Below are 16243 nucleotides of genomic sequence, written 5' to 3' on the forward strand. Positions count from 1 at the left end.
GGCCAAGCACGATGGTTCAAGCCTGTAATCTCAGAACTTTGGGAGGCAGAGGTGGGCAGATCACCTGAGGTCAGGAGTTTGAGACCAGTCTGGCCAACATGGTAAAACCCTGTCTCTACTAAAAATATAAAAATTACTCGGGTTTGGTAGTATGCGCCTGTCATTCCAGCTACTCTGGAGGCTGAGGCATGAAAATTGCTTGAACCCAGGAGGCAGAGGCTGCAGTAAGCAGAGATTGAGCCACTGTGCTCCAGCCCAGGTGACAAAGCAAGACTCTGACTCAAAAAAAAAAAAAAAAAAAAAAGACAATTTCAAGATCAGATCAGACAATTCTGTTAAAGTTTGTAATCCTTAGAAGAGCCAGTGTCCATTCCATGATGCCAAAAAGAAATGCCTTCCTAATAAATGGCAGCTCTCCATAAAATGGAAATATAGGGGTTTGAAGTTCTGATAAAATATGTATTAATTCACAAATAATCTATTGAGTGCTTGCTATGAATGCAGAAAATGAGTAAGGCTTGGTCTCTAACCTTACGGAGTTTGTATGAAGATATAAATCTCACATGGTTTTTGCAATTATTTGCAATATATTTCTAAAAATACATTTTCCTATAATCCATTTATTGAGAGCAAGATTTTGACAATTTTTATGCTAGCTTTTACTTCTCCCCTTGGTCCAAATGAGGATGCTAGATATTTATAGTGGCAAAAATATATTACCTGAATGTCCAAAATTGAAAAACTGGTTAAGGTTTAATATACAGTTATAACTATATGACGGCATACCACATAAAAATTAGTAATAATGTGTTAAAAATATGTCATGAAGTAAAAAAGTTACTAAACAGACATGTGGTATAGTCTCATTTTTGTGAAATATAGTAATTTTTTTTTAATTTCAGAGAAAGACCTGGATAGACATTTACCAAAATCTTAATAATTATCTCTGGGTACAGGGAATTTTTATTTTCTTCGATGTGATTATCTATATTTCCTACTTTTTATAACTTCAAGTAATAAACATTTATTTTCAGATTAAATTTAATAAAGATCAAAACTGAGTATAAATAAAATCCTCAATTCTTATTCTCAAATTCAGCTCCCAAATGTAGAAAGAAGAAAGTATATCCAACAAGAAAAAAACTTTCTCATAAGAACACAGTATTTCTATGCCCAGGACAAATGATAATAAATGCTCATTGAGTGTAAAGACTTGTGTTGGAAAAAGCAAGTTCTACTTTGGAAAGAAAGAAGCAACTAATTTCTATGAGTCTAGTCAGATTCACGTCTTCTCTTTTTTAACTGCAAAAAATAAAAGCAAGTAGCTCACTTCTTTATAATGATTTCAATAAATTCAGACTGTTATAAAATGGAGATGTATAAAAATTATTATATAATCTCAATATGCTAGGTGTTCATTATTGTTAACTACAATCATTTTACAGAGGATTAACAGAGTCTAAATGGAGAATAAATTAAGTAAATTATTTAGCTATGTTTTTCAATCACAAAGGAAACTATTTCTTAACAATTCTATCATGACACTGATACTATCTTTTTAAAATTAGAATCTTTCTTTTCCTGGAGAGGTCTTTAATTTTGAACATGAACTGTACACACATGCTGATACTACTGTACTGTATTCTTTTGAAGGCTTTGCAAATGTTTAATTATTTAAAGGATGCTCAGCAAGAAGAACTTGGTTCCAACCTGCCTGAAAATCTAAAGCCAGTTATTCCTTCCATGTTTGTTGCCAATAACACATATGCTCTTTTTAACCCCAGAGGCTTAGATATGAGTAAGCTTTAGCCAATGTTTTAATTCATTCATTTATTTATCATTCGTCAAGGAGTCAGACAGCTCTTACTACTTGCCAGGTACTTTATCAGATGTTACAGGTAATACTGAGATCCATCAGACAGAAATCTACCGAGAAATCAAGGCATGCACATAAACACATCTGAAGCAAGGCAAGAAAGGCAAAGAGCCACAGCTGCAGGTCAGGGAGGATGATGGTTCAGAACAAAGAGGAATTACTTTCAGTTTTGGGTAATCAGGAAGACTCTATACTTCATAAAGGCATATTAATCAATTATTTGACAGTGGTTCACATTAAATAAAAAATAATAATAATTGACTGACTATGTAATAGTGTGGATGAGATTCATCCAACTGCCATGACCTGACTTTTCTATTTCATTGCTATCTCAAAATGATATATTTTGGCAACAATTGAAACTTTAAAATCATAAATGTGAATATAAGTCTATATTACTAGAAAAAAAAAGTTCTGTATCATCTCTGACTCCCAAGAAGGGGATATGTTTTGTCAAACGAAGAACCCCTTTTAAAAATTAATTAATTAATTAATTAATTATTTATTTATTTTTACTTCAACTTTTATTTTAGATACAGGGGGTACATATGTAGGTTTGTTACATGAGAATACTAAAAGATGCTGAGGTTTAGAGTACAAATCCCATCCCAAAGTAGTGAGCATTGCACTTGATAGGTAGACTTTTTAATCCACCCACCTCTCTGTTCTTTGGTAGACCACAGTGTCTACTGTTCCCATGTTTAAGTCTATGTGTGATTAATGTTTAATTCATACTTATGAGAACATGAGGTATTCGGTTTTCTGTCCCTGCATTAGTTCACTTAGGATTATGACCTTGAGCTCCATCCATGTTGCTGCTAAAATACCCATGACTTCATGTTTTTTTTTTTTTTTTTTTTTTGTTTTTTTTTTTTTTGAGATGGAGTTTCGCTCTTGTTACCCAGGCTGGAGTGCAGTGGCGCAATCTCAGTTCACCGCAACCTCCTCCTCCTGGGTTCAGGCAATTCTCTTGTCTCAGCCTCCTGAGTAGCTGGGATTACAGGCACGCACCACCATGCCCAGCTAACTTTTTGTATTTTTAGTACAGACAGTGTTTCACCTTGTTGATCAGGATGGTCTTGATCCCTTGACCTTGTGATCCGCCCACCTCGGCCTCCCAGAGTGCTGGGATTACAGGCTTGAGCCACCGTGCCCGGCCGACTTCATGTTTTTTTATGATGGTGTAGTATTCCATGGTGTATATGTACTGCATTTTCTTTATCTAAAATACAACTGGGCACCTGGGTTGATTCCATGTCTTTGCTACTGTGACCAGCAGAGCAATGTACATATAAGTACATATGTCACTTCTCAGAAGAAGACTTACAAGTGCTAAGAAACATGAAAAAATACTCAGCATAACTAATCATCAGAGAAATATAAATCAAAACTACAGTGAGATACCGTCTGACACCATTCAGAATGGCAATTATTAAAAAGCCAACAAACATTGCAGCTGGTGGGGCTGCAGAGAAAAGGGAATGCTTACATGCTGTGGTGAGAATGTGAATTAGTCCAGCCATTGTGGAAAGCAGTCTGGAGATTTCTCAAAGAACTTAAGATAGAACTACCATTTGACCCAGCAATCCCATTACTGGGTATATACCCAAAAGAAAATAAATCATTCTACCAAAAAGGGCTTTTCTTGATTACTGAGCTCACTGGGATGAGCACGGGTAGGTATGTTGGAAGGATCTGGGACAAAGGTAATTTTTCTGCCTTAGGAAGATGTGAAGACTTGGGTGGGATGAGGGTAGCAGTTGAGACTCTGTGAGAAGAACTGACCAAAGAGGAGGGTCAAACGATCTGAAGGCAAAGACTCTAAGGCCCAGCAAGTGAGAAAGCAGAAGAGGTATGTTTTTGCTAATATAGTTTTAGAAGAAAAACTGATGGCTATAAAGACATTAAACCTTAATAAAAAGTAGGATTGGCTTTTGAGGACTTTTATTTATCTTAAGGATATTAAATACAAGGGAATAACACTTTTTAAGAAATATTGTTTAAGCTGTAGGCAGATATTTTGATGAGATGCTGAGTTTTCTCTATCACTCCATAAATATTTAGTCAAAAATACAAACATTACAAAGTAGTAGGTGTGACTGAATTTTCTTGAGGAAGGAGGGGAAGGGGCACATAAAGGAATAAGTACATGACAAAAACAGCCTATAAATGTGCATTTTTATTGTAGAACTTTCTAGTTTTTCCTTAAGTATTGTATATTTAAATCCCTTCAATTTAAATGAGTCTATTTTGAGTTGTTTTTATGGTTAGTTCTGCCATTTATTTTGGAACCAAACCACAAACAGGTGATAAGTAAATTATTATTACTGTGGCACTCATAATAGTGTTGCAGCAGGGATGTGAAATTCTTTGACAATATACACACATCATCTAAGGGAATAAAATAGATTCCTACAAACTCCACTCAAGAAAATTGCTTTCCTATCATTTATTTATAGTACCCAAACACCAAACACAGAAAGTGTTGTTTCTGTGTTTGACCTTAGGATAAACAAAACACTCAAATCTATTATTATTTTTTTGAAGTTTCATGTTTTAAAGTCATCAGGTTTTTTTAATGTAAGCAGAAATTATGTTCCTGCATAAATGTAAAGTACAGTAGACAGAACTTTGCAAAGCTTTAGATTCAGGGAGAGTTAGGTTCAAATACTGACTCCATTCCTTTCTAGTTGTGTAAACTTGGGCAAGCCATTTAATATCAGCTTCCCAAACTGTAAAATGAAGACAATTAGAGCAACTTCCTAAGAGTGATGCGAGGTCTAAGTCAAATATTGTCTGATTCCAGTGTGTGGTAGAGTCACAGAACACATAGTAGCTATTACTGTTCTTGTTATTATGGATTATTACTTTGGTCCTTTAACACTTAACTGTGAATGCAATGTTCTACATTAAACAGTGCAGGATGCACCCATCAAGCATAACTTGCTATGTTTTTATTAAGTGGAAATGGATTCTTTCAGCTGTGTAGTGAATATTTAGTGAACGAGAGCTTTACTTTAGTTTGGCCATGGAGGTAAAGAGATAAAATACTTATTTAATTCCATTATGGGGCTCAGAGATTGCTGACAGAGACAAATAATTAAACAGACAATTACCATAATATGGCAACTGCTATGACGTCTGTGGAAGCTGAGCACACCATACAACCTCCAGATGAGCGCCATTTGCCATCTATCTATGGGTATAGTGTCTCCTTGAGTGTGCAGCCCTGTGGCCACTGCCAGGGCCATACTTAGGGGGTCAGAAGTAGAGTCAGAGATGGCCTCTCAGAGAATGCAATGATAAACTTGAGTCTCAAAGAATGAGGAGGCAGGGAAGTGAAGACAGTGGAGAGGAACATGACACTAACAGGAAAGCCAAATGTATAAACGGAACCTGGGACTGGGCGCAGTGGCTCACACCTGTAATCCCAGCACTTTGGGAAGCCAAGGCAGGTAAATCACCTGAAGTCGGGAGTTTGAGACCAGCCTGACCAACATGGAGAAACCCCGTCTCTACTAAAAATACAGAATTAGCCAGCATGCCTGTAATCCCAGCTACTAGGAAGGCTGAGGCAGGAGAATCGCTTGAACCCGGGAGGTGGAGGTTGCAGTGACCCGAGACTGAAGCATTGCACTCCATCCTGGGCAACAAGAATGAAACTCTGTCTCAAAAAAAAAAAAAAAAAAAAAGGAACCTCGAAGAATGTAGTCTTCCATTTTCAGGGGACTTCATGTAGTCCAACATGAGGGAAGGATGCTAGTTGGGGAGGATTAAGCATTAACACTGGTAAACCTACACAGAGCCTAACATGCAATAACAAACAGTCTGAATTTTATTCTAACAGTGATGCAGAGCTACTGAAGGGTGTTAATAAAATAGAATTGATAAAACTGTGTGATAAAAAAGAATCATGTTTATTTAATTTCTAATCTGGTCTATTTTATTTGGGCAGAGGGGGATGATTAAATCTACTTTCCTTTTTCTAATAGATTGTCTATTATTTACCAAACAATATGCTATAGTACTTAGTACTACTGTAGAAATATAATTAAATTTCCTCACTTTGGGGTAATTTAATTTAAAATTTAATTTCCCATTAAATATAGCTATTAATCACTTCTTGAGTTCTATTGTTTTGTTAAAAGATAAACAATTCTTAGAAATATCACGTTAAAACAATAAAAGCTTATTGTTGGCTGGCCGCGGTGGCTCATGCCTGTAATCCCAGCACGTTGGGAAGCCAAGCAGGTGGATCACAAGGTCAAGAGGTCAAGACCATCCTGGCCAACATGGTGAAACCTCCTCTTTACTAAAAATACAAAAATTAGCTGGACATGGTGGTACATGCCTGTAATCCCAGCTACTCAGGAGACTAAGGGAGGAGAATCACTTGAACCTGGGAGGCCGAGGTTGCAGTGAGCTGAGATCATGCCACAGCACTTCAGCTTGGGTAACAGAGTGAGACTCTGTCTCAGAAAAATAAGAAGCTTATTGTTATAATGTCTAACCTACAAAAGCAGATATTAAATTAAAATTATACATGGCAAAAAAAATCATTGATTTCATTGCAGGACTGATATCAAAGAGGTCCATCTACTTGGAAAAGTTAGAAGTCCCCAGTGCAAAGAGCACTTCAGTGATTTATTTAATCAACAAGTACAACCTCGGTAAGAACTTAAAAGGACAAGTCAGCAGCTGTATCTGATTGTGTTCTCTAGACATTTTAAAATGCCAATGGTATAACACCAGGGGGCACTCCAGAGACACCCCTCTGGTGTCATTTCCATTGGCTGTACCTAACAAGAGCAAAATTCTTTTCCTCCGAAGAAGGAAACTGAGAAGAAGATTCACTTCTTATTCATTAGTAACTCAGTGCATTTATTTTCAGTATCGATTAGGTGCTAGGCTTCTTCCTGGGAGCTGCCAACAGAAAGATAAGCACTTTAAAACCCAAATACTGTGTCAAGACTCAGTTCAATGGCGGTTCTCCCATAAAGGTTTCCTGATCATCCCAACCAGAAGTGATTGCCCAAGCTCTGAACATCTCAGCCTCTTATTCATTGTTTTTTCAAACCTCTTAGCCCAGGCAAATACCAGAAAGTGAACTTAGAGCTGTATATTTTGCTTTGCTACTTATTACTGTGTATTCTAGGAAAATAATTTTCCTTATTAAATCTCAGTTCTCATCTATAAAATGGGGCTATTCTTATGGGAAAGAATAGATTTTTTAAGTTGCCATTTTATAGATGTGGTATCTGGCATTCAGAGAATTGAACAGCTTACCTAAAGCTACAAAGTTAATAATTAAAACATTTATAAAGCTCTAAGTTCTCTATATTTTCCATTTTACCACAATTACCTCCTATAACATTGCATTTACAACAGTTGCAGATTATAGTTAAATATGTACCTGCTTCATGAATCTCTTCCTTTCCAGTGTATGAGGAAAACACCTGTCTAGAGAACTTGTACTGTTGCTCTCGAAAATTGTTTTGTAAGTAGTCCATCAGCATGACATAACCAGATTGTTGCATTGTAAGAACTTCACAAAAAACAGCCAACTGAAAAGAAGATCAAATAATTTAACATATCTGCTTCAAAGGCATCGGTCAATGCTTTAAAATGGATATTCTACAGCAAAGTTAGAACATAAAGTTTTTTAAATGGCTTTCAATTATTTGATTTGTTTGAATTTCTAGGATTACCTGGCTTTCAGAGATGCTAACTGTATCTTTAAAAACAATCCAGTTGACTGTGTCTGTGCAGGGAGGAGATGTCAATGAGCCATTGTAAATGTAATACTTGTCAGTTGAGTTTGGCAGAAGGTTCAGCAGTACGAATGGATCTACAGCAGCGTGCTTCCCTAGAAAGGAAAAATATACATCTCAGCAGGAGTCTCACCATTGGAACTTAGCTCTTCCAATCTTCTATGAAACAGAGACATGCTCTGTTATGTATTTAATCAACACTGAGATTTTGAAACATTTTAGATATATTTTTAAATGATAATAAAGCTAGCATGCCCCAAATTGTCCTACAGATGTAACTATACAGTATTAGATGCATTATCTTTACAATATTGAGATGCTGAACAGAATATTTTACATATAAAAGATACTCAGAAATCATATGATCATCTCAATAGAAATGGCTATATCACTTCATAAGACTCAATACCAGTTAATGGAAAACAAAACAAACCCTCATTCTGGTGAAGATTATCATCAGAGCCTGTACTAGTCATCCTGTCTAAGAATGACTTATTGAAAGTGTTTCCTGTAGAGTTCAAGAACGACACCAGGATATCCTGCCATCACCACTTCTATTTAACATTGAATTGGAAGACTGAGCCAGTGCAGTAAAGAAAAAAGAAACAAAAATCGTAAGATTGTACAGGAAAAATAACACCATCACAATGTGCAAATAACATGATTGTGCATGTTAAACAAGAAGAATCATTTACAGAGTATGGGAAATAATAAATGAATTTAGCAAAGTCACTGCACATAAACCAATATACAAAAATCAATTGTATTTCTGTGCACCAGCATCAAACGACAGAAAATAAACTTTAAAGCAGTATGATTTAAAATAGCAAAATGCTATGAAAAACAAGTAAATATAACAAATGATGTGTAGAACATCTACACTGAAAATTACAAACTATTCCTGAGAGAATTAAATAAAACATTAAAATGGCAGAAAGACCACGTTCATGGGTTGGAAGAGCCAGCACTGTGAAGGTGCTGATTTTCACCAAATTGATTTATAGATTCAAAAAAATCTTAAAATCCCAGATGGTTTTGTGTGTAATTGACATGTTGACTCTCAAATTTCAATAAAAATCCAAAGAAAAGTTAAGAAAATTGAAAAATAATAAAGCTGGAGAACTTTCACTACCAGATAGGAAGATCTGTCATACTGTTATATAGAAAGCTGTAAAAATCATGATAGTGAGGTATTTGTGCAAACATAGATGAGGAGGACAATGAAAGAGAAAATAAAAGATAAAAATATGGTCATTTGATTTATGATAGAAAAATTATTATGGAATGTGGAATGGATGGTCTTTTCAATAAACAGTGCTGTATCAACTGAATAACCCCATGGAAAAAAGTAAATCTTGATTCCCTACTTCACATCATAAGCACAAATTAGATCTAAACTGATTGCAGACTTAAATGTGAACAGATTAATTTTAAAGAAAAATATTTTAAAAATTATCATCATAACCTAATGGTAGGTTGAAGTTCCTGAAACGCCACACAAAAAAAATATTACCCATACAAAGAAAAACAATAAAGTTTAGTACATGACAATCAAGATCTATTCATCAACAGTCATTATTAAGAGAGTAAAAAGGAAAGTCAATGAGTGGAAAAATATTTTTAATACAATATACATATGTGTATACGCATTGATACAATATACACATATGTATATAAATCAATAAATACTGATTTATTCTTTTATGTAAACTTATATACAGATTACAGAATTTCTATCCAAAAACTGGTAGAGTTTCCCAGGTGGGCCATCTGGTGTTCAAACCCTGAAACAATCCAAATGTATGTCTCCTTGAATAGTCTCATTTCTATCTCTCCAACAGCATTTGTCAATAGCGATACCTTCACCATTTAGGTATTTGTGAACTAGCCGTCACTCACGTAGGCAGTAATCTGTTTGTCAGTGAGGGCTGTGTCTAATTCTTTTTCCTGTCTCCTGAACTAACCAGCCCAGTGCAAGTCCTCTGCCCTCTCTATGAGATTGAGGCCATTAGGAAATAGTCCCTGAAGGCTGGGTGTGGTGACTCACCCCTGTAATCCCAGCACTTTGTGAGGCTGAGGTGGGCGGATCATGAGGTCAGGAGTTAGAAACCAGCCTGGTCAATATGGCGGAAACCCCCTCTCTACTAAAAATGCAAAAATTAGCCAGGCGTGGTGGGGTGTGCCTGTAATCCCAGCTACCCGGGGGCCTGAGGCAGGAAAACTGCCTGCACTGGGAGGCAGAGGTTGCAGTAAGCAGATTGTGCCACTGCACTCCAGCCTGGGCAACAGAGCAAGACTCTGTCTCAAAAAAAAAAAAAAAGAAAGAAAGAAAGAAATAGTCCCTGAAGCCAATTAACCTAGTCTAAGTGAGGTGGCAGAGTGTAGAGCAGTGGTTTTAATCCTTACATGAATAATCTGGGGAGCTGCAGAAAAATACCAATGCCCCAGGGCCCACTCTAGATCATTTGAATTAAGATCTCTAGTGGTCGGGCCTGGGCATCTAGATTTTCAAAAAGCATCCCCAGGTGATGCAAACATGCAGGACACTGTAGAAAATCCCAAGTAAGGTAAAGCCTTTTCAAGGTTTTAGTATTTTTTTTTTTTTTTTTTTTTTTAGATGGAGGCTTCTTCTGTCACCAGGCTGGAATGCAGTGGCATGATCTCGGCTCACTGCAACCTCTGCCTCTCAGGTTCAAGCGATTCTCCTGCCTCAGCACCCCCAAGCAGCTGGGACTACAGGCACGCACGACCACGCTCAGCTAATTTTTGCATTTTCAATGGAGACAGGATTTCACCATGTTGGCCAGGATGGTCTTGATCTCTTGACCTCTGATCTGCCTGCCTTGGCCTGCCAAAGTGCTGGGATTACAGGTATGAGCCATGGCCCTCGGCCTAGGTTTTAGTCTTTCTTAATCGAACATTCCATATTAAAACATGAAATGACTATTTGACCTTGAAAGTCTATTTTGGCTCTAAACTCTATGAAGTCTGAACATATTCAGAAAGCCTCAAAGAAAAAATAGTTATTTAAAAGTTAAATTAGTAAATGTTAACTTCTCTGTAACGCAGAAACTTCTGAAAAGGAGTACTGTTATTAACTGAAGTTAGAGACGACTGCTTCAGTCTGAATTAAAAACTGACTCTTAGAAATAACCTTTTCTTGACTGAATTGAGAGTCATGTCAATATGGCCTAAATCTAGTTTTAATCCATTAGAGAGTTCAAGTTCTGTTTGATTTAACAAATTCATTAGTAACTTCTAAAAGTATGTCCTCCAGTTCTCCAATGCCAAGATAACATAATCAGAATTCAGATTAGATTCGAGTTCTTAGGAACTAAAAAGAATATTTATTTTTAATCTGTGAACTTTTTTCTTGTAGATTTATGTTTTCAATATTAGAAAATTGTTGTGGTTAAATTATCTCCTTGTCAGTGGACTGTAATTGTTCCTTTTTCCACTGAAGACTAAATTTATCTTACAAATACGTCACGAAAAATGTGTGCGTTGAGAATACTAATTAAGTAAGGAGCCAGAAATTGACTCACTGCTAAATTAGGTGAAAATGAATTGACCCCAGGAGAACCAAGTGACAGGAAGGGAAAGCAGAGGTGAGACCTGAGTAAGGAGAGTGAGATAAAGAATTTTGCTATTACTGGGAAAGAAATTAAAGTGGACAAAAGTTAAAAGGAAGCAAAAGAACAAGAAGAAGCTTTTAATAATTTTCCTCTCCCTATCCCCAATGTGGAATCCGTTCTTCTTGCCTCTGAACCTCAATAGCAGTCACCTACTCTCTTCTACAGATGTGGTAACTAGATAGCACAAGAATTTTCCATTGCAGAAGTGCTTTTCAGTTACATTTTCTTTTAAAGAAATTTCACTACAGCATTTTTCCTCTGTTTGTGTTCGTGGTTTTTGTTTTGTTTTCTTGGCTTGAAAAGAAACACCTGCTTCATCCAAATAATCTCACCATTGTTAACGCTAGAGAGAAGCACACCAGAACCAACACTGCTCTATTTGGCGTCAGTCATTTATTTATATAATCACCATTTGCTTGAACATAGATTGATGATCAACCAACCAACTAATCAGATCCTTCCATGAGAAGGCTAACAGTGGAAGGAAAAAAGATGGGGAGGAACAAAGACGAAGAAACCACAACGGGGCCAAGCACTAGGGAAAGGCTGGTACCTACATGGAAGCAACTCCTATTACTTAGGACAATGGTATTTAGCAGGGGGCCACACCAATGCCTATGAGGATTTTCCGGTATAGAAATATATGGGCTGAATTTGTGATTAGGAAAGCACCATACATCATTCTGATAATTCCCATCAGATAATCACTGATAATGTCACCTGGGATGTGTCTCCACAACTTGAAAGATTGCAACTAATGTCTTTTGTGGGCTCTGCCTGGAAAGTATTAATGCATTATCTCAGTAGTGCTGCGACACCATGCTCTCTCTTTCTCCACTCCGTGGACAGAATAATGCCTAACACTGAGTGGGTATGGTGGAAGAGAGGGAGAGAAAGAAAGAGGGGTTGAAGGAATGAGAAACAGGCTTTGTCCTTTAGGGAGGAAACAGGAAATGAGCAACCAGCCCACAGCATAATAAGAGAGATCTTATAATCTGAATAATGGTTGAAGGTTTTTTTTTTTAATACATTATATGGTGAATACAGAGCCAAATTTGGGGGTTTGGGTGCGATTCCAAGAGTCACTACCAGAAGACAAGCCCCACCTTTGATCCTCAAGGTTGCCAGCAGCAACCAGTATGGGGAAGCCTTCAGTTTATTGGGCAGTAGGGGATTTTCTAGAGTCAGGAGTAAGACCAGATTTAATTTAAAAACTCTCGAAATGGAAACATTTGACTTTAGAAAGACTTAATTTGGTTTGAGCAGCTGTCCTTGCTGAGTACACTGAAATACTAAGTATCCTGCTGAATGAATTGTAGGCATGAAGGATTTTGTTTTTTGGTAAAAGAGAAAGTTGGTGCATAAATAGTAGTGATATGGTTTGGCTTCATGTCCCTGCCCTAGTCTCATCTTGAATTGTAACCCAAATTGGAATCCCCACGTGATGAAGAGAGACCAAGTGGGAAGTGACTGGATCATGAGAGCAGTTTCCCCCATGCTGTTCTCATGACAGTGAGTGAGTTCTCCCGAGATCTGATGGTTTTATAAGTGTTTCAGTTTCTCTTTTGCTTGTGTCTCATTCTCTCTCTCCTGCTGCCATGTAATACATGCCTTGCTTACCCTTTCACCATGATTGTAAGTTTCCTGAGGCCTCCCAAGCCATGCAGAACTGTGAGTCAATTCAATATGTTTCATTTACAAGTCACTCAGTCTCAAGGAGTATCTTTACAGAAGTGTGAAAATGGACTAATACAAGGAGCGTAGAGAGAGAGAAAGAGAGGGTAAAGGACTAGAATCTGTCCTCAGCTAATCTAAGAACTGTTCTGCTTTCAAATTAAGAGCCAAGATATACACAGAATAATGTTGTCAGGGAATCCATGTTCTCAAAAGAGTGAGAATGTAAGAGAATATGTGGTCATACTGCTTCTGACAAAGTATATTCCTGAATGGCTTGCAGATAGTAGATACTAGAAAGGAAACTTTAGTTAAAAAACATGAGCAAGTTTATTCTGAAGCTCTTAAGAGTGCCTTCCAAGGCACCCCCCAAAAGTAAAGTACCCTGGGAAACTAAAGAGGCCTTAAGAGAAAGTGTCAAAGGTCCTATAGTTACATAGTCAGGGTTAGCAACCCAGTTGTTAACATTTGTTTCACTGTTCCTCAAAGGAAGGTCTAGAACATTCAGAATTCATATCTTATACATTTTTTTAACTACAGGAATTCAAACTAGTTGCTTTATTTCAGTCTGGATAGAATCCACTTTCTGACTCAAGGACGGGAAAATTAAATGTGACCTATGGCATTCAATGTTAAATTTTGCAATCTGGGTCAACGGAGGGAAATTAAGAGCTTCATCTAGCATTTGACTGAGGTTTTTTTTTTTTTTTTTTTCTTTTTAAAGAAAGATACACTGCAGGAGTTCACATATTCCTGACTTCTGAAAAGTTGGGTCAATTCAGATCCTCACATGTAATTGACAATGATAAATCAATCCTAGGCCAGGCTTCTGCTTTCAAGAAAAGGATTTACAAGAATTTTTTTCTGATTTCAAATTTTGCACCTTCCCAGAGAGGAATGATCCCCATTTTATTGGTAACTCAGGGCAGCATTAAGATTTTCTGTGTGGGGGTGCTTAATAAAAATAAAATAGCAACATGAACAGGCTTGCAGTCCATTGCTGATGTTGTTATAAGCATCGTTGTGACAAATTACAGGATCCATGAGACAGCAGGCAGAACAATGTCAAGGCTTATTACACCTTCTTCTATGTAAGTGTTGACCTTCTTCCAAAAATCTAATCTCCTCATGTTGGTACAGCAAAGGATTTATCAAGGAAATCATCAGGGAATAAATTTTAACTTGAGTAACAATTTCTTTTCTACTTTAAAGTATGATTTTTATAAAATTAGCTGGATTCAGATTAGGAGTTAGTCTTTAAGGGATGTACAATGCAGAGACATAATAGATAAATAGGCTTTAAATGCACGCTATAATTAGATTATTTTCAAGAATAAATTTTAAAAACTTCAATTTCCTACTTACATTAATGTTTCATGCTTCTGACATAACAAAATTTTCTCATCAATTGTTCTTTATTTGGTGAGAAATGTATAAATTATCAAGTGGGGAAAGTAAGAGATTGCTCCTCTCTAAAAATGTGCTACTTTCTACCATTTGAAACAAGTGATCTTTGTCAGATTGTAAACACTCATATCCATCCAAAGCAGAATCTTGAAGAAAGATATTTCTCCAAGTAGCTTACCAAAACGACTCACACTCTCAACTCCATCAATAATCGCTTTGAAATCCAAATTTTCTTCAGTCCCAACCTGTTAAAGAAGAATCACATTCTAAAAATAGAATAAAACATTTGAATACCTGTTCAACAAAAATGTGATGATTAATAAGTTCCATTTTAAATATGTGCAACTCAAAATAGTAAGTTACAAACACACTTTTTTTATAGCTAGGTGAACATAAATAAAGAAAACCAAAAACCAGATAACTTACATATTTCATTAAGAAAAGTAAATTTTAAAATTTTAAGATTCATAGTTACTGATCATAATACATAATTATTAATATAATGTTTGTATGTACAAATAAGCAAATCTGTGTACTTAGAGAACACTTTGCCCCAGCTGGAAAAGATCCACCCAATTAACAAACAGAAGAGTCTTCTTTTAAAAATACCAGGTACAGGTCATCTTTTTTTGAAAATTATCACCAGTTATAATTTTACATGTGAGCTCTTCTATTTGTTAGAACGTATGTCTTGATATTTCACATCAATATTTAACGTGACTTCAAAATGAATTACATTCATGTTAAATGTATATGTAATCATTACCTCAAACAAAATGGATAAAGCTCTTAACTTCCCTTTTCCTCTAACTGCTTCCTCAAAACTTGAAAATCGGTCCGCATCAAAGCAGTAGATTTGCATCTATAAATGTAACAATAATGGTTTCATGATATACAGACTACATAAAAATCAGCAAAGAGACTTAATGAAACAAGCAATTCAATAAGTTCTATTTGAAAACTTCTATAAACTGTGTAATTCTACATTCTACCTATTTCTAAAACATTTTTAGAAATTACATGTATACAACTACATTTACTATCATTTACCATCTTTCAATAAGGAAGGGAATAGAAAGTTAGACATATCTAAAACCAAAGTGACCACTTTGAGATTACCAGGGGACTGTGTGGTAAAATTTATTAGGGCAACTACATGAAATAAATAATCACATATTACATTAACTGTTTTATTGAATTCTTTCAAATATAAGTTTCTCTCTTTCTCAAGCGTGCATGCCTTTCTTGACAGTCCAGAGATACCATTTTTTGATATTACCATGTTGTGGTCTGTTAATATTGAAACTCTCAAGGACTCTCAGTTTCTACCTAAAAAATCTCAAAGAGTTTTTAAGTTTCATATTTTGATTCTCCTCTCCAGCTGTGAGTCTATCCCTTGTTAACTTCTGCTTTAGTCAATATACATATCTTTCCTTAACAGCATGTATGTAATTTGGTGCTTCTCCTGTCTAGGCTTGGAAATCAAGTGTCTCAGACTAGATAGAAGTAGAATTAAGGTAAGAGTAGGAAGCCTCTGCATAAAGCATAGTTAGTGCTCTGATGGGAGAAATTGAAGGTGTACAACAGGATGGCAGTGGCTCCTGCTATGATGAGTCACCAAAACCTTTTCAGAGACAGGATTTCTGAATCAGCAGCTTTTAGTCAGGTAAAAGGTAGAAGAGAAGGGCATGTGTTCAAGTCAGAAGGACTACCTGGAGAAGGCCTATTAGGCAAACAGTATGACAAGCATGGGAAATTGAAAGAAATACAATGTAAAATTTAATAATTATTAATTTAATAATCCAAGTAAGCAATTTTTTTTCTGACCTCCCACATGGTATTCAGGGGAAGAATTGATAAGGCTTTTGTTTGTTTGTTTT

General features: G+C 36.2%; 1 protein-coding gene across 6 annotated transcripts in view; it reads right to left on the reverse strand.

The window, feature by feature from the left end:
- PTPRZ1 (protein tyrosine phosphatase receptor type Z1) overlaps positions 1-16243 on the reverse strand; it is a 192751-nt gene that overhangs the window by 71019 nt on the left and 105489 nt on the right. For all 6 annotated transcript variants that reach the window (XM_010343696.3, XM_010343691.3, XM_074379147.1 and 3 more), the window contains exons 5-8: positions 15130-15225; positions 14542-14608; positions 7585-7742; positions 7290-7440 (exon numbers count right to left, since the gene is read on the reverse strand). In XM_010343696.3, the coding sequence (XP_010341998.1) occupies positions 7290-7440; positions 7585-7742; positions 14542-14608; positions 15130-15225 (472 nt within the window). The remainder of the gene's footprint in view (positions 1-7289; positions 7441-7584; positions 7743-14541; positions 14609-15129; positions 15226-16243) is intronic.

The sequence above is a fragment of the Saimiri boliviensis genome, chromosome 10, assembly GCF_048565385.1.
Source record: "Saimiri boliviensis isolate mSaiBol1 chromosome 10, mSaiBol1.pri, whole genome shotgun sequence".
In the NCBI taxonomy this organism is placed as follows: domain Eukaryota; kingdom Metazoa; phylum Chordata; class Mammalia; order Primates; family Cebidae; genus Saimiri; species Saimiri boliviensis.